The sequence below is a fragment of the Barbus barbus genome (assembly GCF_936440315.1).
Source record: "Barbus barbus genome assembly, chromosome: 33".
NCBI lineage: Eukaryota > Metazoa > Chordata > Actinopteri > Cypriniformes > Cyprinidae > Barbus > Barbus barbus.
The window spans coordinates 8,547,208-8,569,246 of record NC_136761.1 but is presented as its reverse complement, the minus strand read 5'-3'; the positions used below and the strand labels follow the sequence as shown (position 1 = coordinate 8,569,246).

The 22,039-nt window shown below is 37.7% G+C and overlaps 1 protein-coding gene across 1 annotated transcript in view; it reads left to right on the top strand.

The window, feature by feature from the left end:
* Window positions 1-11,208: 11,208 nt before the first annotated feature.
* LOC306853208 (short transient receptor potential channel 7) overlaps window positions 11,209-22,039 on the top strand; it is a gene marked incomplete at both ends in the record, with an annotated part of 49,955 nt that continues 39,124 nt past the window's right edge. Inside the window, one exon of the mRNA XM_079390448.1 lies at window positions 11,209-11,961. Coding sequence (XP_079246574.1) covers window positions 11,209-11,961 — 753 coding nt within the window. The remainder of the gene's footprint in view (window positions 11,962-22,039) is intronic.

The window sequence follows — 22,039 nt, the reverse complement described above, 5'->3', positions numbered from 1 at the left end:
AACAGACCGTTTCATTCTAGGGAGAAATCCTAGGGTTGTAAATGGACATGTAAAATCGTTTCTGGAGATTTTTTGCCCTTACCTAAGCCACATACCTTCTGTGTAGATATCAGAGAACAATTTAAAATATTGTATCAATGCATTCTATGGCACCTTTAAGCAAATAAATAAGTACGCAAGCAAGGAAAATAAATAAATAAATACATTTCCAAAATCATCAACCTCTAAGAAAATAGTATATTTTCTCTCCTTAGGCATGTTTATTATTATTATTATTTTTTAGCTCAGTCTGAATAACTGTGTTCATGTGAGTATCTGTTTACGAGAAAATTAATGGGTCCATTACTATAGGCTGCATGTATGTGTGTATGTGCACAGTTACACTGACTCTAATTGAATGGCTCCACACTGCTACATGGGATTCAAATGCCATCAGATAGTTTGTGTGTGTGAGAGAGAGAGAGAGAGAGAGAGAGAGGGGAATGTAGCACACACACACACACACCTGTGGACTTTCTCTCTTTTGCAGTTGAGATGTTGAGATATGGAACTCATCATAGCTCTCAATCAATATCAAACACGCCCTTTAAATGAGGGGGCGTGGTCTGTATTAGTCAAGGCTCCGCCTCTGACACTGACTCCTCCCCTGAGACTGAAATATTGATTGCAGTGAGAAATTGTGTGGAATAGATTTTCTGAGTGATACGGATGAAGAGAGGGATCATTATGCCTCCTGATTTCAGTAGGAAGTTGAGTGAGTGCGCTCTCAGTGTCAGGAGGAGCTCAGGCTTTCTGCTTGCATGTGTTTATGTGTTGTGTGTGCATCTGATTGTGTGAGTGTGTGTGATTGTGTCCAATTAATCCCTGCGGATGTTCCTAGAAGACCCAGGAAGAGACCTGAAGCGATCAGATATCCTGGACAAAGCACACACACACAAAAAAACAAAAAACATGTGAACACGTGCACATACTGGTACCTGTTTACCATCACACACACTCTAATCATCTTCTCTGCTGTGCTCAGAAAATTTCTTGCATTTGTCTTTCTAATCACAGTAGCAGCATCCAGATGTTTTTCTGTCTTTTTCTCATTTGCTTTGTTAATTCAGTGTTTCCAAGGTTCTTTCCAAGGTTTCATCCTCGTCTTCAAAACAATGGTTTTTACTTGCTATTTTCTGTGAAGCTGCTTTAAAGCAGTATCTGTTGCAAAAAGCAGCATACAATAGCTGATTTGACTTAACCAGGTCAATAATCCTGACATTGTTGATTTATTTGTTCAGCGCTCACTGAGCTTTTAAGTGTGTGTTTGACCATGAAGCATTTCACCTCTGAACCAAAGCACCTAGCTATGTTTCCACAAGCACACACATGGTCACTCTTTCTGATTAAAGTCCTTGGACTCAATTGCAAATGTTAACCATTCAGTTTTTATTTAGGTTACAGGAGTAAGTGTTTGAAATTGGTGGATTTTGTGGTTGAGAATACAAAATAGGGTTGTATTTGATGGAAAGATCTTCTGTTTGTTTTCACTACCCAAGTAAATCCATCATTGAACTTCAGATCGTCGCTTCCAGCTAAAATACAAGTTTTTTTTACCTGATTTGTTTCCCACAAAAACCCAGCTTATCACTTCACATCAGGCCCGGTTCTAGGATTGCGTGACTGGGGGGGCATTTCAAAAGCTTGGTGGGGCAGCATTATTTTACAGTGGTATGGGGGGGGGGGCTATTTTAAAATAAGCTATTTTTATATAGGCTAATAGATTTTTATATACAGACCACAAGACTAAATTATAACTGAAATTACACAAAAAATCGAGTTCAAAAGATTACATGCTCGATTCTTAATTCTTAAAACTGATTCTTGATACTGTGAGTTTCATGATCAAAAACTGCAAACATTCACTGATGCTCAAGGCAACATATTAAGATTTTTCTTTAGAACAGCGGGCAGAACAGGACTCCATAGGACAAACATGGGACTGGATCATCAGGTAATGAAAATCAAGTAAACTTTTAAACTGCTTAATTTGTGTAAATGCATATATGGATATGTAAACACCTGTTATGTGAAAAAGCTTATTCAGGGCAGTACTAAATTAAAAAACAACAACATGCAATTTAAAATATATGTTTTTCTTTTCTTTTTCCCCTTCTTTTTTAGGCTATTAATATACTGCAGATGCTGCAAGGTGTATGTAAACTTATGACTTAAACATATAAAAATATGTGGAGCGTGTGTTGCGAATAAAGTGAAAATGAATTGAAAAGTGTCCTATTGCGGGATTAAATTTCGATCTGCAAATAGTGCATCATATTTCTTTTTACGAGTTTTTACAGCATTTTGCATTATAACTAATCACATAAGATTCTCTTGATTTTATGAACTCAATGGCCAGTCATGCAAGCGTTCAGATGAGTCATGCTGAAACGCTGGTGTTTTGATCAGTGCCTGCGCTCGCTGACTGAATTCTGCACTCTGGTGAATTCTCTCATCATAAACTACAAAATGCAGATGTACATGTCATGTAAATAAGAGATTCATTCATCATACACGGCAGACAGCATCACTGATATAACTGGAGCTTTTTTTTTTGAGTGCTTACACGTGCTAGACTGAAGTCAGTGATAATGTTCTTTGCTCATTGTATTTGTTTGTTGTTTGAATAACTGGACATGCGGAGTTATAATTATAATCTAAATCTAAAATTAGAGCAGGGCTGTAGCTGAGGTTTGCGGGGCCCCAGTGCAGGTTGTACCAGTGGGGCCCTGTTTGAAATAGTTTAATTTGTATGTTTGTTCTATTTATTTATTTGTGCTATTTACACAATGTTTACGTTTTTTTCAAGTTTGTAGGTGTTCAGGTACAGAAACTGAATAATCAAATGTAAAATAGCACTGCATAGTCTTCACTGTAAGAATTAAATATACAGTCAAACCAAAATTTATTCAGACACCTTCTCACATTATCACAGTTTATTTGCAATAGTTTAGAAAATGGTAATAAAATATGTCAAGAACTCAGAGTTAAACTGTGTCAGAACAAATACCTCTTGATAATATCAGATAACTTTGATAGAAAGGTATGTAATGGATTACAATCAACCAAAAATTCAGACAACTGTTAGTATGGCAATATTTACACAACTATCAATACTTTGGTGACCAATTACCAAGCAATGCTTCATTTTGTTCAGTCTGTGGGTCGCACAGGTCGCATTAGCAATTAAAGAAAAAACACTTGGTCAAAACATGGTCAGGTCAAAGTGTCAAATAATTTTTTTGGTCCCAGTCTTACTGTAGGTCCACTGTATGAAGAATTTTTAGGTATAATATGTCACAGTTTACTTTATTTTGCTATACTCACTTACATACTGTAAATTAACTATAATGTCCTTAGTAAAAAAAATAAAGCTTGGTTCGATCTTGCTGTCTGTGAGACGCGGCTCTCTGCGTGCACACTGAACAGGCGCGCGATTACTCAGTTGAGTTTTTTGGAGTCTTGTGTTTGAATGCTTTAAACTCTTTTGAATGTTTAAATTGGCAAGGCTTAAAAACACGTGCAAATGATAAGCTTTTGTGACGCCGCGCACCAGTGGCCCATCTACTGTCCCGAGCATCTTTTTAGGCTGGCCTCAGCCAGTTGGTTGAGATCGCCGGGGGGCCCCCTTAGCCGTGGGCCCCTATTATCGTAACCACCTTTCACCCCACTAGAGACGGCCCTGAATTAGAGTCTAAGTATAAATCTAATAAGAATCTAAAATTACGGTAATATGGCTTGAACATTTCACATGTAATTCTGTCAGTGTGGGGGAGCTGAAGAATGCATGCCACAAGGCGCCCAAGAAAAATATGACTGTGCAATATCTCTGGTCATTTTAATATGTAACTAATTTAATGTTTAGATTTTTTTAAGTATCCATTGGATGATCGAGGGGCACAAGAAGAATCTGGAGGGGCACAAGGAGAATCTGGGGGGGCATTGCACCCCCTAGCCCCCCCCCCCCCCCCCCCCCCCCCCCCGTTAGACCCCGCCCTGCTTCACATGTTGTTATTTGAAGGACTGGAGTGATGTGGATTAATTGTGAATTATTGTGATATGTTTATCAGCTGTTTGGACTCTTATTCTGACGGCACCCATTCACTGCAGAGGATCCATTGGTGAGCAAGTGATGCAATGCTACATTTCTCCAAATCTGTTCCCATGAAGAAACAATCTACATCTACATTTGGTTTGAGGGTACATTTTCAGCAAATTTTCATTTTTTGAGTGAATTTTTTTATTTTTTACATAATAAAACCAGTTCATTTCAATGATACAACACTTCTAAAGATGTTCAGAATGCGATTTCCTCTTTTGCATACAACAAAAGTGACTGTCAAGTATAAGACTTTCAAGGAAAAGCTTCTTTTTTTCAGTTTGGACAAGAGCATCTCATACATTTTTTTTGCATCTCCTTTTGTGTTCCACAGAAGAAAGAAAGTCATTGGGAATGAGTAAATGTTCATCAGGCATATACTTGTGTCAATAGTGTTTCAAGCCACACAATGTATAGTGTCTATGTAGCTCTCATTTGAAGTGTTGCTCGCGCGCGCGTCACTGGGTGTGTTTTGAGGTTAAAACTCTGCTCCCCACTTGTTGCTGAAGTTGCGCGTCTCAGTTTCAAGAAGCCCTTGCCTTCACCAGATGCGGAGCACGAGCTCTCCCGATGTCTGACGAAGGCGAGGGGCTCCGTGTCTCCTCTTCCTCTCCCTCCCCGCCCTCCTCATCGTCCTCTCCAGCTCCTGCCGGACAGACTCGTCTCCCTCAGCCGCCGAGACTCCTGAAGCGGCGGGCATCTGCGCCACTTCCACGCACCAATTCGCGATCCAGAGACGCGTTTCCCCGCGATCCACTGGACTTGATCGGGCGCTCGCCGGCGCATCCAGGGCGATGCTGCGCCGCGTCTCCGGTGCGCGACGGTCTCCAGAACCGCGGACAGCGGCGGCGCTCGCCTCACAGAGCCGATGATGAGACGCGCAGCCCGGAGGAGTTGATCGAGATCCCGCACAGCTGCTCTCCACCGGACACGTGAGTCCAACCTTCAGATCTTATAACGGGATCACTGTGGAATGTTTGTCAGGTAACCCTAAAACTGTGCTTCTTGTGGTAACGTAACCTACCATTCCGTTAACTTGTTTATTCAAGTCAAAATTTAGTATGACCGAATCAATATCCAAAGTCATTTTTAAGGATCGAATGAGGTGGTAAAAAAAAAAAAAAAAATGGGTCTTTAGTGTAAGAACAGCGTATTTTCACTTTTACCGTGAATTTAGATGTAGATTTATTAATTAGGCTAGTTTTTAATTCAAGTTATCCTATAATAATAATAAATTGTTGTCTATTAATTTATAATGTATATTTTATTAATGTATTTAAAAAAATAATAAGTTGCTTCTTGAGGTTTTTGGTCATTAGCACCTCGTGTGAGTGGCGTTTTGAAGCACAAAGATGCGGCGCGCGTTTTAGCCAATTTTTAATTGAAGTTTTATTATTTGATAGTAGTAGACTGACCATTTTGTTAGAATTAGTGGTCTGATTTTTTTTTTTTTTTTTTAGGTATTATGACAGAAGAATAGTTTCTTGAGCGACGTTCTCCAGTGTGATGCGCATGCGCGGATCGCTTTACCGTTGAGTTGGTTCGAGAAACAGGCCCAAATCACCACAATAAGTCTTTAGATATTAATGTCTGACAGCTATGTATTATATTGATATTTAGCTAATAATTGCCTGGAAGTGTGTGCAAGTTGAAAGAAATAGAGGCATGAGAAAAGTGTTCGCAGCTTTGGTTCTGGTCTCAAGACGTTGCCTGCAGCCTGAGGTGAAAACAATAATAACCTGCCAAAATATTCCAGACAAGCTGTCTGTGTCATCATCCGATCAGCTCCAGTGGTAATGATACTGCAGGCAGAATCAGATCTTCATTCATCTCCACGTCAATCTCCAGATGAGACTTGACTTGAACATGGCTGGAGCTACAGTATTTTCCAAAAGCATTTTCAGAGTTCACACAAATATGAAGATTTTGTCATCATCTGTTCAGCTTTATGTCCATCTGAAGCTGTCAATATCTTCCTTGAAACACAAAACGAATACAAATTTTAAGAGTATTGCTAAAAATAGTTCAGTCTATTACAAAATGGACTATATAATCAGATATTTATGCTTGTGTGGTATTTTTGTGCTTAGAGTACTGTAAATTTAGATTAGCAAGTCAAATTGAATTGGATTGGTTGTGAATGTCTCTTGTGAGCTTCACATGAGAAGTGCACTATGTAGGGTGACATATTAGTCAGGATGCTGCCTCAGAATGGAGCTTCTTATGTGTTTTTGTTGTGTTTGTGTTGTTTAGTAAATAGGGTCACCTCAAGTGTATTTTAGAATTGTTATATACTATTGTAGTTAAATGTTTTATTTATTTAATTTTAATATTTAAGTTTTCATTTAAAATTTAGCTAAATTTTGATTAACTTTGTTATGTGCTATTGTCATTTGATTGCTAGGGTGCTTGATAGGTGTTTTCTTCTTGTCTGGAATGAAAACAGTCACTTCACCAGCAGCCATATCACCCTGTAGCCCAAGACCGGTTGCCCCCTGAAGCTAAGCAGGGTTGAGCCTGGTCAGTACCTGGATGGGAGACCTTCTAGGAAAAACTAGGTTGCTGCTGGAAGAGGTGTTAGTGAGTCCAGCAGGGGGTGTTCACCCTGTGGTCTGTGTGGGTTCTAACACCCCAGTATAGTGACGGGGACACTGTACTGTAAAAAGCACTGTCCTTCAGATGAGATGTTAAACCGAGGTCCTGACTCTATGTGGTCAATAAAAATCCAAGGATGTCCTTTGAAAAAGAGTAGGCGTGTTACTCTGGCAGCCTGGCCAGATTTGCCCATTTGCCTCTGACCATCATGGCCTCCTAATCATCCCCATACACTGATTGGCTTCATCACTCTGTCTCCTCTCCACCAGTAAGCTGGTGGGTGTTCTGGTGCACTATGGCTGCTGTTGCATCATCCAGGTGGATGCTACACACTGGTGGTGGTTGAGGAAATTCCCCCCTTGTATGTAAATGCTTTGAGTGCCTTGAAAAGTCCCATATAAATGTAACAAATTATTATTATTATTATTATTCCTGGTCACAACTTCCTGTTCCTTATTTTTTCGTTCAATTTTCTCCCAGTTTAAAATATCAACAGAAGCTCCATCCTTTCAAAGCGTTTGTAAAGAGGGTCATCACTTCTTTTATCTCGCTCTTTCCTCTCTGTTTCATCTGTCTCACTCCTCTGGCTTGTAGTCTTCCTCTCTCATTGTGATTCCAGCTGCTCCTTTCATTCTTTGTACTGATGAGGAGCAAAATAAATCCATTTCTATGCTGATGCTGGTTCAAGAGAGAGATGAGAGGTGATCTACAGTACAGGATGAAAGGACAGACCAAGTTTGCATATTATTCCTTCTCTGTGCCAGGATGTGTCCATCAGCTCCACATGTTCTCCATATGGATGGACTCATAATTCAATCCCTGTTTAAATTTCACTCATGTTAATCTTAAACTGCCCGATCAGACTCAAGCATATAATATAGTCATTAAAATGACTGGATGTTAAAATATTTCCTCCTGTGCCAGTTTGATGTTCACTGTAAGTCATTTGGTTTGACTCCTTAAAGATACTTTCAAAACAGAAACAGCTCAGTGGAGTGAGTTTGGACATTATTTGACATAGTGCATCGCATCATAACTGTGTAGACAGACCTACTATGTCTAGAGACCAGAATATCATATAGAGTTGGAGTTGGGCTCTGGAGTCAGTAAATCACCACCTAGCAACCACCCAGAACACCCTAGCAACAAAGTGACACGATGTGATTTGTTTTACATTGGTTTATAGAATGAATCATGTACTGCACGGACAACAGTAAAGTTAAACAATGCTTATATTTTCCTCAGAAAATGTAAAAATTTAATTTAGCAACTCAGAGCTGGTGCCACTGATATCGGTCACATTTAATCAGACATAGACTTTATGCAAACACATGCAGTTTGTGCACCTGTATGGGTGTGTGTGAGAGAGACAGATGTATCTGGAGGATCTTGATGACCTCACACACACACACACACACACACACACACACTGTGCTCAGCAGGGCTCTCTCTCTCTCTCTCTCCTTCATGTCCCTCAGGGAAGTCGCGCTGTTTGAATGACTTCCATTTTCAGCTGCTCTTTTGTGTGTTTGATGTGTCAGAGCGCTGTGTAATCTTCTTTCCGCTGTGTCTTTATCACGTCACTCTTTTATTCGTCTCTGAGGAGCAGAGTATCAGGCAACCGCTGGCCCACCTGACATCACTGCAAAACTACTCTACACTTTTACTTTTTCTGAAGAAATTGTGGGTGGTTGCTAAGCTGTTGCTAGAGTATTGCTCATTAGTTTCCAGGGCGTTGCTAAGGCATTCTCAGGTGGTTACTAGGGAATTTGCTGGGACAATCTTAGGTGGTTGTTAGGGTGTTGCTAGAGCATTCTTAGGTGTTGTTAGGGTGTTGCTATGGCATTTTTAGGTGGTTGTTAGGGTGTTGCTAGGGCAGCCTTAAGTGATTGCTAAGGTGTTCAGGGCGGCTGGGCATTGCTGGGACACTCTTAGGTGGTTGTTAGGGTGTTGCTAGGTCATTCTTAAGTGTTGTTAGTGTGTTGCTAGGGCATTCTTAGGTGGTTGTTAGGGTGTTGCTAGGGCAATCTTAAGTGATTGCTAGCGGCTACTAGGGCATTGCTGGGACATACTTAGGTGGTTGTTAGACTGTTGCTAGGGCATTCTTAGGGGATTTTAGGATGTTCAGGGTGGTTGCCAGGATGCTGCAAGGGAATTCCTACTGTAAGTGGTTGCTAGAGTATTTAGGGTGGTTGCAAGGACATTATTCTTAAGTGGTTGCTAAGGCGGTTTGGGGTGGTTGCTAGGTGTATTCTTCCTGTCTGGTCTTCAGTAGTCCTGCATCCTCGCATCTCTGTGATCTTCTGGTCTGTAAATGTGTCTTAGGTCTTTCAATGTGTGTCTGTTGGATTTTCTCACCTGTGTTCTGCTCCAGCAGGTGAAAATGGTGCGTCTGATCACTTATGGCTCATTTCCACTGAGCGGCACGGGTCAGTACAGTACAGTACGGTACGGTTCGGGACCGAACACCCTGATCCTGTATTACTGTAATTTCATGACAGAATTACAGTAATATTTTGAAAATTACGTGTTTTGGGCAATGACGTTTCACAGGTCCACAAGAACAGACAAGAACGCATATTGCCTAACGGCTATTGTCTGTGTGAAAATGTAAAATGATAAAATACACTGTTATTTATTTATTTATTTTGCGTTTGTGCAGAGCAGAACGAGTGAAGGAGAAGCTTTATGCCATTGTATCAAGCAAAAGTGACGATTCTAGTCAACCAATCAACGTCCTGCAGTGAGTTTAGTTCCTCCCTTTTGGTACCCTTTGCTATGCTAGGTACCCCAACGGAAGGGTACCAAAAAAGTGGTACGATACTATTTTGGTACCATTCACAACTTCTGACAATGGAAATGGACATAAATGCGTACCGTACTGTACTGTACTGAACCGTACTGCTCGGTGGAAACAAGACATTAGTGAAGCACCAGCACACTCTCCTCAACATCACATGATGCACACACTGGACTTTCATACTTAGTGTTAGAGGTCTAATTACATCACGAATATAAATATTAGCAACAGCAATAGTTATGCTTGACTTAACAAACACCACTAATTAAAAAAAACATATGCTGCATTGGTGTGTCTAGCAGGAAACTTTGGATTCTCTCTCTGGGGTTGTTTGTGTGTGTGTGTGTGTGTGTGTGTGTGTGTGTGTGTGTGTGTGTAAAAGCTGAGAGTATTTTTGTTTTATAGCAGGTTGTGACTCTCATGAGAGTTTGACAGCATTTGGAAATCAAATGTCCAGAGCAGCACAGTATGTACCAGATAACATATTGATCAGCTCACTGCACATGTATGTTGTGTGTGTGTGTTTATGTTTCTAGGCTATTTAAGCAGTTTGTGTGTGTAAAACTAGGTGCTTCTGATTAAATAGATTTCATCCTGAGGCATATGTGTGCAATTTTAGACAAGACTGTGATCAAGAGAGATAAAATTGAAATGATTTTGCAAACAAATATAGCATTTGCATCCTGCAATCATCATGTCATTTTTAAAGTGCAATATCCACCCTCTTGTGTTATATGATGGAAAATCGGGCTGTTATCACACAAACTCTTATCTGGAAAGGACAACAACTCAAATGTGTGTGTTGAAATTGTGGCAATTACTTAGATTTTGCTCACACTGTTGAACAACACGTGTCTGTCTGTGTGAGTTCCATTGAAAGCCCTGAGCTGATCTCTGATGTCATTGATTTTTGGGCCAATCAGAGTTCAGACGGTCTCATGTGGCGTGAAAGGCCAATTTAGCAACTTCTAAAAGGGGAGCTGGGATTGGCCATTTTAGACCATCATTCTATTGACAAACAGTTATGGGTTGAAACTCGTGCTGAGCAGGGAGCAGAACAGATTAGACTAGTTGAATTAAACACTCATTTAAGCTATTTAGCAGCAACCATTTGCAGCTAGTCTGTGATGTTTTCTTGATGTTGTTAAAATCAATGTTATTTTAGTATCATTATGAACATAGCAATATTTTGAGGTTTTAGTAATTGTTTTAAATATTATTAGTATTATTTAAATATCTATATAGTATTTATTGATTTTTATTTCAGTTTTAGTTTGAGTATTTTTATTACTTCAACTTAAACTAAATGAAAATGAGAAATTTTACCTTAGCAATGAACTGAAATATATTTTATACTCTGTTTTACTTCAAAAATGAAATTTCTGTCATTAATTACTCACCCTCAAGTCATTCCAAACCGGTAAAACTTTAGTTTATCTTCAGAACGCAAATTAAGATATTTTTGATGAACTCCGAGAGCTTTCTGACCTTCCATAGACACATTCAAGGCCCAGAAAGTATTAAGGACATCGTTAAAATAGTCCATGTGACATCAGTGGTTTAACCGCAATGTTATGAAGCTACGAGAATACTTTTTGTTCAAAAAGAAACCAAAAATAACTTTATTCAACAATTCCTCTCAAAGACTGATTTTTTTTCTCTCAGGTCAGAGGTCATGCATCGCAGGCACACCACCCTGCGAGAGAAGGGCCGTCGGCAGGCCATCCGAGGCCCTGCCTACATGTTCAATGAACGCGGCTCCAGCCTCACGGTGGAGGAGGAGCGTTTCCTTGATGCAGCGGAGTACGGCAACATTCCCGTTGTCCGCAAGATGCTGGAAGAGTCCAAAACGCTCAACTTCAACTGTGTGGACTACATGGGGCAAAACGCGCTGCAGTTAGCTGTCGGCAACGAGCACCTGGAGGTCACAGAGCTCTTGCTAAAGAAGGACGGGTTGGCACGCGTTGGTGACGCGCTTCTTTTGGCGATCAGCAAAGGTTACGTGCGAATCGTGGAGGCCATTTTGGCTCATCCGGCATTCGCGGGCGGTTTGAGACTGACTTTGAGTCCGCTGGAGCAGGAACTGAGAGACGACGACTTCTATGCCTATGACGAGGACGGGACGCGGTTTTCGCACGACGTAACGCCGGTGATTCTGGCCGCGCACTGTCAGGAGTACGAGATCGTACACATCCTGCTGATAAAGGGCGCAAGGATCGAGCGGCCGCACGACTACTTCTGCAAGTGCTACGAGTGCACGGAGAAACAGAGACGCGACTCATTCAGTCACTCCAGATCGCGCATGAATGCGTACAAAGGGCTTGCTAGCGCCGCCTACCTGTCGCTGTCCAGCGAAGATCCCGTACTGACCGCACTAGAGCTCAGCAACGAACTCGCACGACTTGCCAACATAGAGACGGAGTTTAAGGTAAGAAGCACATTGTTTCAAAGAGCCTTTACAGAAAAATATCAAATGATGTTAATGTTTATATCTTAATATCTTTATGCCTTATAGTCACATTTAGCAGATTAGACCAGGTTAGATGCTAAAATATTTAAAATTTTTTGTAAATATAGAATCAGTCGAGCAGTTGATATTTGTTATATAGTACATATTACCCTATACATATATACTGTATTTGTGCAGAAAAAAAGTTAGATGTACTTGTAAAAAAAATCTGGGTGAAAACAGTTACATTTTACAACAAAATAATAAATATCAGGGTCATTGCAAAAAATTATTTCTTAAGTAGTATTTCTGTCTTGTTTTCCAACACAAATACAGTATATAAACATTCTTAAATCAAGATACATTTACTTGAGAATCAGAATTAAATAAGATATTACGTCTTGATTTCTGTATCAGAAAGAAAAAAAAAATCTGTTAATGGGTATAGAAAAATTAATTTAATTCAAAGGGAAAACAATATTATTCTTCTGACCCCATTGACAGATATTTTTTTCTTGTTTTAAGTTTTTTTTTTTTTTAAGGAATTTTAATGTAATGTGAAGTAAAGGTATCTTGATAATTTTTTTTTTCTTATTTGTATTCTTATTGCTGTTAGTGATTCTGTCCTACTCTTGGAAGCAATAACCTCCTGTAACGGGGCGAACAAGACGAGAGGCGAGTGGATCCATTTTTGCAAGGCTTTAATTTCAGGGACGTTGTCACAAAACAAGCAAGGTTCATGCAAAGACAAACAGGTACAACACAGGCAAGACAAAGAGTAATCCTAGGGCAAGCATGGGTCTACGATCGGCGAAAAATGTCCAACAAGGAAAGGCAGAGAGATAATCCAGGTACACAAGCAATAGTCCAAGCGAGGTGCAAACAGAGTCCGAACGGCAAGGCAAAGGGTAAATCCAGGAAACATGGGCAGGAATCAAAACACTAGAAAATGGGCAAGACAACTAAGTGGGCTCCGTAGAGTAGCTATCGCTAGGATATACGCTATACAATACTCGCCGATGACAGAGAGGAAGTCCAAGGCTTATAAAGCGTGTCTGATGGTATCAGCTGTGTAATCAGTGCAATGTGTGATTGGTGACAGCTGTGATCAGTGCAATGGATGATGGGAAATGCAGTCCAGGGGTGACGTGCAACAATTAGTGTAGTGCAGGAGTCAATGTGGTGCGCAAATGACCTCTGGTGGTGAGTGAACGGAAGTTCATAGACCGGATTCATGACACCTCCACACAGGGTTTCCTGTAATTGTTCATCAGACCTGCACATAGTTGGGAGGAATTTAACACCAAAGTGGTTTCATTTTAGGAATTTTCTTGATATATCTGGTGTGAATTGATCTCTTAAGGTGATATCACAGGACTCTGATTGCTTCACTCCAGAAGGTCTGTTTTCTTCTGTTAAAGGGCTCACATGATGCTATTTTCAGAGATCATTATTTTGTGTACCGGGTGTGATAGAATATGTTAGCATGCTTTAATGTTCAAAAAACACATTATTTTTCACATTTTGTTCATTATTGTAGCTCCTCTATGCCCAGTCTTTCTAGGACACGTCAATTTCTACAAAACCAATTTCTCCTTCCGAATAGTTACTGTGCTATGATTGGTCAGTTGACCCAGTGCGTTGTGATTGGCCATCTCAAGCGTGTGTCGGAAATGTAATGCCCCTTTCCATAACTGCAAATTTTGCTTCCAAAGCAATTATAAAGACAGTTAATAATGTTGTCAGTTTTACCATATCAGTTGGAGCCTGAATCAAATAAATCTGAATGTAGATGACCAAACCGATCAATCGGAAACCACGTGTATTACTCTACACATCACCATTTAAAGAGTCAATAGCAAATACTAAAACATACTCACAGTCTCTGATTCAGAAGCACCAAATTGTCCTATATAGCAAAGTTGGAATTGCCCCATTTTTTACAAACAGCCTTTGTGCACTGTCGCCTTGTACTCTCTCAGGTTCAGGAAACTGTCCTCTGTAAAATGAGCTGCACACACGCAAACATTTGGGCTGCACTGTTCTGGAACAGTGTTGTAAATAAATCTTAACCACTGTTTGCTTATTGTATTCACTTTTTGGAAGGTCAAATAAAGTGCTTTTGCTTTCGCATAGAAACATACAGAGTCTCCACAACATGGCGGCAACAGCACCACTGCCTTACCTGAAACCATGCCTTCATCCTTTACATATTTGGGCGGCATTATGCAAACATTCCCACATATGACGTAGGTGAGGGAGGATTCAATCAAGGTGTTGTTGGTGAGTTTTGGTCAGCCTTCTTTTTTAGATAAAAAAAAAATCCTTTTGTGGGAGACTTTGTAACTTTGCAGATCTTATACATGCACAAACAGATACATAGCACACTAAAGAAAAAAGGAAAACAGGAAAATACATCATATGAGCCCTTTAAAGTCGATCTTTTGTTGATTTAGTCTTTGTTTTGGGTTGTTGTCCTCTTTCTTTTGAGCGCCAGTGGGTGGTCAGATAATGTCGACTCTCATCACAGTAGTGTATTGATAAACCTTAAAATTCATTTTCTGTTGAAGATAGCAAGATGTGCAGGACCTGAGGCACTATGTGTGTTTTTCACGACACGTTGTGTGGTGTTTTGAGATTTTTTGTTGGAGGCATGGTTCATGTTACGCATTGCATCTGGTGAATATTCAAAATTAGTGAGTGTTTTTATAAGGTATGGCAACTCTGACCAACATCTCTAACGCACCTAAATAAGATTTGAATATTGGCTTAATGTAAACAGGTTTACACTCTTTGGGTGAATTAAGATATGTCAAGATCACAAAAGTAATATCTATAAACATAGGAGTTATAAACATAATATGAGTACCATTTATTATATTTAAAAAATATAATTTAAACTATATTTTTCATATATTATATATATATATACATTTATATTACATTCTAATAAATATTTATATTACATTATACATACATTATTATTATTATTATTAAAAAGTATTTTAAATTTATATTTTTGTACTTATTTTTTAATTTTATTTTAAATATATTACATTATAATATTTATATTATTTTTGCAAATAGAAAAAGAAATAGAAAATTTTTGTTTGTTTGTTCGTTTATTTTTTCATTTGGCTTTTTTTACAAATAGTGATATTCATCTTGTCACAATGATGTTTTAATGAATTACATTGTGCAAAAATACTACGCTTATAAATACTTTAAAAGTAAAATAATATATCTATATAAGAAAAGATAACAAAAACATTAGAGCAGCAGCAACTCTGAATCTTCAGGCAATACAATCAACTCTCACTGTATGAGAGCAATGAATAACAGCATGTGTGTCTGTGAGAAATGGAGCAGGAAACAGTCAGATATGTACTTTGAGTTTGATATTTGGGCCGATGGCTTTTACTTCATACGGACGTCCTGACCTGGAGGAAGATGAGAAACCAGCAGAAAGAAGATGAGATAGAAACAGAATAGCTCTGTGTGTTTTGTATTTGTATGCATATTAAAGTTTCAAATGATCAAATACACTAATGGAAGTCGCGTCTCTTGCAGTCCATGTTTTGCATGAACAGCTGCTTAGAAGGTAGTTCCCTATATGTAGACAGCTGAGCTGGATGTGTGTGAGGATCGTGTGTAAGTGTGTGTTTGTCAGGGCTCAGATGGTGGCGTGTGCATCCACTACACAACTGTAAATTAAAGTGTTCTTCTCACAGGAGTGTGTGTAATTAACTACAGCCCGTCTCTCTTGGGCTCTCTCTGTGTGTGTATTTGAATGTTAATTCACATGTCCAGTGTTTCAGTAAAGAGTCCACACGTTCAGCAGAGCAGCATCTGTTTCCTAGCACACACTGCTCACTAATGAGTGTGAGTCTAATCCATCTGACGGCTGAATCCTGCTGGACTCCTCAGGGATCGGATCCGTCTGAAGCCTGAATCAGTCCTCCTCTAGAGCCGTCTGACAGCGCACTTTACAACGCATGTGTTCTATTCATGTAGAAAGAAGATGTTTAATGTAGTTTTGTCCAGCATTGGATTCAGTGTTTTTGTAGTTTTATCCACAGATGTATCATCTACCCTTTCAGAAACTGATGTATATGCAATTTTTTTTTTTTTTTGCTTTTTATTTAATATACATAGGCCTATAAAGTTGTTTTAGAATTATTAATATACTATTGTAAATTGTATTAATATTTATTTTTTATTTTGATATTTCCTGTTTTCATTAATTAAATAAAATGAATTAAAACTAAACAGTTAAAATTATGCTTATACTTATACTTAATTTTATCATAATTAATTATTATAATATATAATATATGTTATGCTAACCTATTATAATATTTTAACTTACATATGAACAAAAAATATAAGGGATGTTTAATTAAAACATATATTATACAAATGTATTTTATATATTATAGACACATATCACTTTCACTTAAATATTAAGATAAATATATGAAGAATAAATTTGTGTTTTTGACATTTGCATAATTACTATTTATAGTAAAAATATGTCTTTGTTTGTTTTATTTCTTTTTTTTATAATTATTTTAGTTATTTTAGTACTTCAAGTTAACTAAATGGAAATGGCAAATGTTGCCTTGGCAAATAGCTGAAATAAAATAAGTTTATTTCACTTCATGTTCATTTTTTATTTCATATATATTTTTTAATATGCTTTTAATTAAAGTTAACAATAATAACAGACATTATAAGGCCTGTTTGAAATGATGAAAAGCTGTCTTGAATCTTCAGCGATGAATGTGGTGTGGGTCAGCGGTGGACTGGTTTGTCAAATCCAATCATTCTTAGCTTCGTTCCTCATTTTAAAGAGGGTTTTACTCCCCAACCTCATATAAACTCTGTCAGGTTTTGTGTGGTGGTAAGACACCGGTGCGTCTCTGAGCTAATTCCCACTGAAGTTCCCATATTTAAGGGCCATATGGGTGCACAGATCGTCTCATCTTCAGAAGTGCCATCTATATTAGCGTCTGATGAAAACAAACATGGGTTATATCCTCCCAAAACAGGCTGCAGACAAAACAGCAAGGAACAAAAGCATTGCATTGTTTTACGGCCGTCAGTGAAGATTCCATGGGTCATGTGACCACTGTTGCCATCGGTAACATCACATCTGTTGCCCGTGGCGCTGAGACGGATGCTGAGTCTTCAGATGATGGAATCCTCCCGTTTGTCTCGGTTTGAGACGGAGGATTACTGGAGGTTTCTGAGGAATGCTCATTAGAGACGAGGCGGGACTTGTTTCAGGAGCAACAGACTCCAGATGATCCCTGTGGCCGCGACTGACAGAGGAATGCAGTCCAGCAAAAAATGCTACAAATTACCGAACTCATTCTGCTAAAATGCGACTGCGAATGCCAACAATTTTTCATTTATAATTACTTTAAAATTGAGACTTAACAAATTTACTTTCTGTCTAAAAACTTTCAGATATTAAAAAAAATATATATATATATTTTTGGTATTAAATGGGCCATAATGGCCCGGTTTCACAAACAGGGCTTAGACTAAGCCAGGATTAGGCCATAGTTTAAATAGGACATTTAAGTAACTTTTATAAACATGCTTAGAAAAAAACATTACTGGGGTACATCTTGAGACAAAACAAAGGCACTGATATATTTTAAGATCAGTCAGTGCAAGTTTATTTCAGTTGAAACTGCTCAGACTTACATTTTAGTCTAGGACTAGGCTTAAGCCTTGTCTGCGAAACCGGGGGAATAAGTCTTACTTTAGGTATTTTCCTAAGAATACAAAATTCTTCTCAAATCAGTGCAAATAATGATATTAAATGAACTTCTTTTTTTTTTTTCCTGGATATTTTTAGTTGAAATGTTTTTGTTGTTGTTGTTTTCCCCTAAAATGCAGCTGTAAATGTTGGCCTTTTTTATATAATTACTTAGAATATTAATGGACTCTTCAATTTGTTTTTCTAAATAACTGTATAGTTTAGTGTTAAATAGCCTGTAATAAAATTAGTACAAATAAAAATGAAAACTTTAGATATTTTATATCTACAAAGGTATTATTTTTAAGGTCCCATATTGTCAAAACTGAAATTTCCTGGCTTTTTTCATGATAACAGAGATCTAGGGGCTATGTAACTATCATATAAGCTTCAAATCAGTCAATCCACAGTAAAGAGCACACAGCCTGCATAAAGTAGCTGTGATTTTTCACGAGCCCTTGTAACTTCCGTAAAAATGTGGCGTCCGAACTACTCAGTCACCACCTTCAGTCACCATCCCGAGCACCGCCCACCGTCCTTTTGCCAAACCCCCAGACAGCATCCATGCCATTGGTGCGCAACAACAACACGGAAACATGTCGAAAAGTTAACTTTACTGGATGAAACCAGATCCGCTGACCTGTAACGTTACACTCTCACTCAAAGGACGGACAATCTGACAGGACTGTTACTATGAGGTGGATCACATCTAATGAGTCTATCTAGTCATGAATATGTAAATACATTTCAATTTCAGCAGGCAACTATTACTTATGTAGCCGAATCTGTGCTGGTTTGAATGGGAAGTTCTCCCTTTGTTTTGCCTCCAGCTTAGCGTGGTGACGCCAGCCCTACATGACCCTAGTTACCTGTGGTTGGCCTAACCATGTGTCACTCAGAAAACAACAGGCCAATCAGAAGAGAGGTTCATGAATATTAATTAGACAGGCCAAATCGACCTGTTCTTATCAGAGGTCATGAGAGAAGAGCTGTAAAAATATATTGAGATGGTTTTTGGTACTTATAGCGCAAATATATATTCTTAAGGACATCAAAACCTAAAATAAAACTCCAGAGAGGTGTAAAATATGGGACCTTTAAAATATAGTTTATGTTTTAATTTATTTTTATTTTTTTAGCAGTCAAGACTTTTAAAGTTTGATTCATTTTGCTAAAATGCAGCAGTTAATTTTTATTACAATATATATTAGTTTAGACATTATACATTTATTTTCTAAATAACATTTAGGTATATTTGTGGTAACAAGTTTTAGGTAATAGTGAAATAACTATTCTATGTTAAATAGACCATATTACAAATAAATATAGTATGTTTTCACGTTTTTACTTCAGACATTTAATTTCTGAAATGGAATGTTTTTTGTTTTTAATTTTGTGCAAATAATGAGCATCTCATTGTGACAACTTACCCCATTTATATAGTTTTTGAAATGTTGCAATTGCAATTTTTTTGTAGGCAGGACTTTTTGCTAAAATGTAGCTGTGAATGCCAGCCATTTTGTATTCATAACAACTCAAAATATTAGACATAATACATCTGTTGTTGTGCCTTTTTCTATAGATGTTAATTTTTTTAATTGTATTATTATTTTTAAAGCATTCACTGGTGAAAAAAGCGTGACCAGTTCTCAATCTTGAACATGATTGATCTTGTTTAACACATATTAGTGAACCCAAGAGAGATTCTGTACTTAGTAACAGTGGTGAAACCTTCTGTAATTGAACATCATTGTGATTAATTATATTAATGTGAAGTACATGTGACATTGAGGCTGTAATGGAAAAATCCATATTGAAATCACAGTCATATACTGAAGGCTAAAAATGAAACTGTCTGTGTGTTTATGATAGAAGGAAGAGCAATTAAATTGCCATTGTGTGAGTTATATTCACATTTATTCATTTAGCAGAAGCTCCAATGTGAATTACAATACAATAAATGATAAGACAGACTTTTTAGACTAAACCAGAAAGCAAAGTGACAGAGGAAAAGAGATTTATTTAAACAGAAAGTCCCTTTATAGTTAGAAATTAGACTCATTAATACGTTTAAATAAAAAAGATTGTGTTTACAGTAATGCAGTTAAAGTTAATAGGCTAGAAATGTGAAGTTCGCATTTGGTAGAAGCATCTAAATGAACTGTTCTGTGCAAAAAAATGTGTGTTATTTGATTTTGTGGCTATTCTCTCCCCATAGACTTTCACTGTCAGTGTATCACCGTAAAGAGTCTAAATTATCTTGTGTGGTAATCAACAACATGTCACAGATACTCTCTGTAGAGCTTAACTTGCATTGAACTGGAATATTCCTATAATGTGATCTGAAGACTTCAGATGGGAGAGTATCAGATATCTAAAGAGAGTGTGTGTGTGTGTGTGTGTGTGTGTGTGTGTTGAGGCAGTGTTTGTGTGTTGGGTTGTTCGAGCTCACAGTGTCTTTCTCATCCCTCAGAAAGACTGATTTCTTCACAAGAGACTAGTGAAAAGGGCAAATCTGCTAGATCAGCTGGCTATCAGTCATATGAAACACGCACACACACACACCTCATGCAGGTCAGGCTCATGGGAGTGTGTGACAGGGGATCATTTTCATCATTTGACATTATCATATACACTCCATCATCATATGCTAAACAGAGAGAGCAGCTATTAGAAAGAGCGGCCTAGTAAACAAATCACAAAGGAAAGTTACACATTAGATTTTTTCCCCACCAAACAGAATTTTCCATTTTTCCGTGTTTTCACGGTTGTATGCCCGGGGGCGCTATTACTCATCTCCTGAATTAATCTAGAATGTGCCGATCAAAAACACAGGCAAGGAAGATGCAGAAATGAGCGATCTTGTATGTATGCATATGAAAATAATGCGATCATCAACAATAAACAGCATATAAATGAAAACTGCCTATAATGTTACAGAGTGAAATGTTGAGCCAGGAAGTGGTAAAGGACTATACAAACTTTAGGGGTGCTGATGGAAGCCATCTACTGCACCTTTGCTTTGATCATTGTACTGAATATGATCCAGATGTAGTATTTCATAAAAATGCGATTTTTGCTCAAAATGTTGCTTTTTTTCATTAAACTTACCTACATTCAAGTGTTTATTAAAAAAAGAATGCTTGAAGCAAGAATAAAATAATTTTGTGTTGTTTAAAAGTAGAGGTTGTCTTCTTTATTTTGATGTATTGCATGTTCAGCTATTCATACAACAAAATATTCTGGGAGCGATGTAATTTTAGTGAAAATCATCAAAAACTGCTGTCAGTGGCTGGCAAAATTTTTTCAAAAAAGTTTATCATTTTTAACCAGGTGGTGATGTCATCAGTTTTGCGTATTATTGCAATGACACTGTGTTGGTATTATTACGGTTATTAAGGTGGATATTTTGAATTAGATTTGATTTTCATTGTAATTTCAGTTAAAGTTTTGATTTTGTTTTGTGTTTTTGTCATTTTTATTAGTTTAATATATACATTTTAGGTTGGGCTAATTTAGTTTTAGTTAAGTATTTTAGTATGTTTTTTATATATATTTTATTTCAGTTATTGTTTATAAAATGTCTGTGATTTTTTATTTTTTTTTTAATTTTATTTTTTTTTTTTGTGGTGGCGCTTCAGAGTTTACACCCTAAATTGTAAACCAGAAATATTCAGCCCCTCTGCAAACCTGCCAAAAAAAGATCAAACATGACTGCAAAAATAACTAGTTATACTCACTCTCAGGCCATCCAAGATGAAGATGAGTTTGTTTCTTTATAGGAACAGATTTAGCACTACATCACTTGCTCACTAATGGATCTTTTGCAGTGAATGGGTGCCGTCAGAACGAGACTCCAAACAGCTGATAAAAACATCAGCATAATCCACAAGTAATCCACACCTCTTCAGTCCATCAGTTAACATATTTTGAAGTGAAAATCACCATGTTTGTAAGAAACAAATCGATCAAGACGTTTTAACATCAAACCGTTGCTTCAGATCAAAATAGAATTCCATAATCCGTAATAACTATTAATCCAGTGATAAAGTCCATCCCCTGTTGTCCTCCCACATCAAAATCCACACACATATTTGTTTAGAACTGTTTTGGACTGTTTTTATGCTTGATCGGTGCCTATTTCTCTGCTTATTAAGACTAGACAAACTAGACAACACTAGAGAAAACCATATTAATAATAGAGGACTCATATTTTAGTCGGAAACAACAGTTTATAGTTAAAACATCTTAATGATGGATTTGTTTCTTACAAACACACAGCTTTTG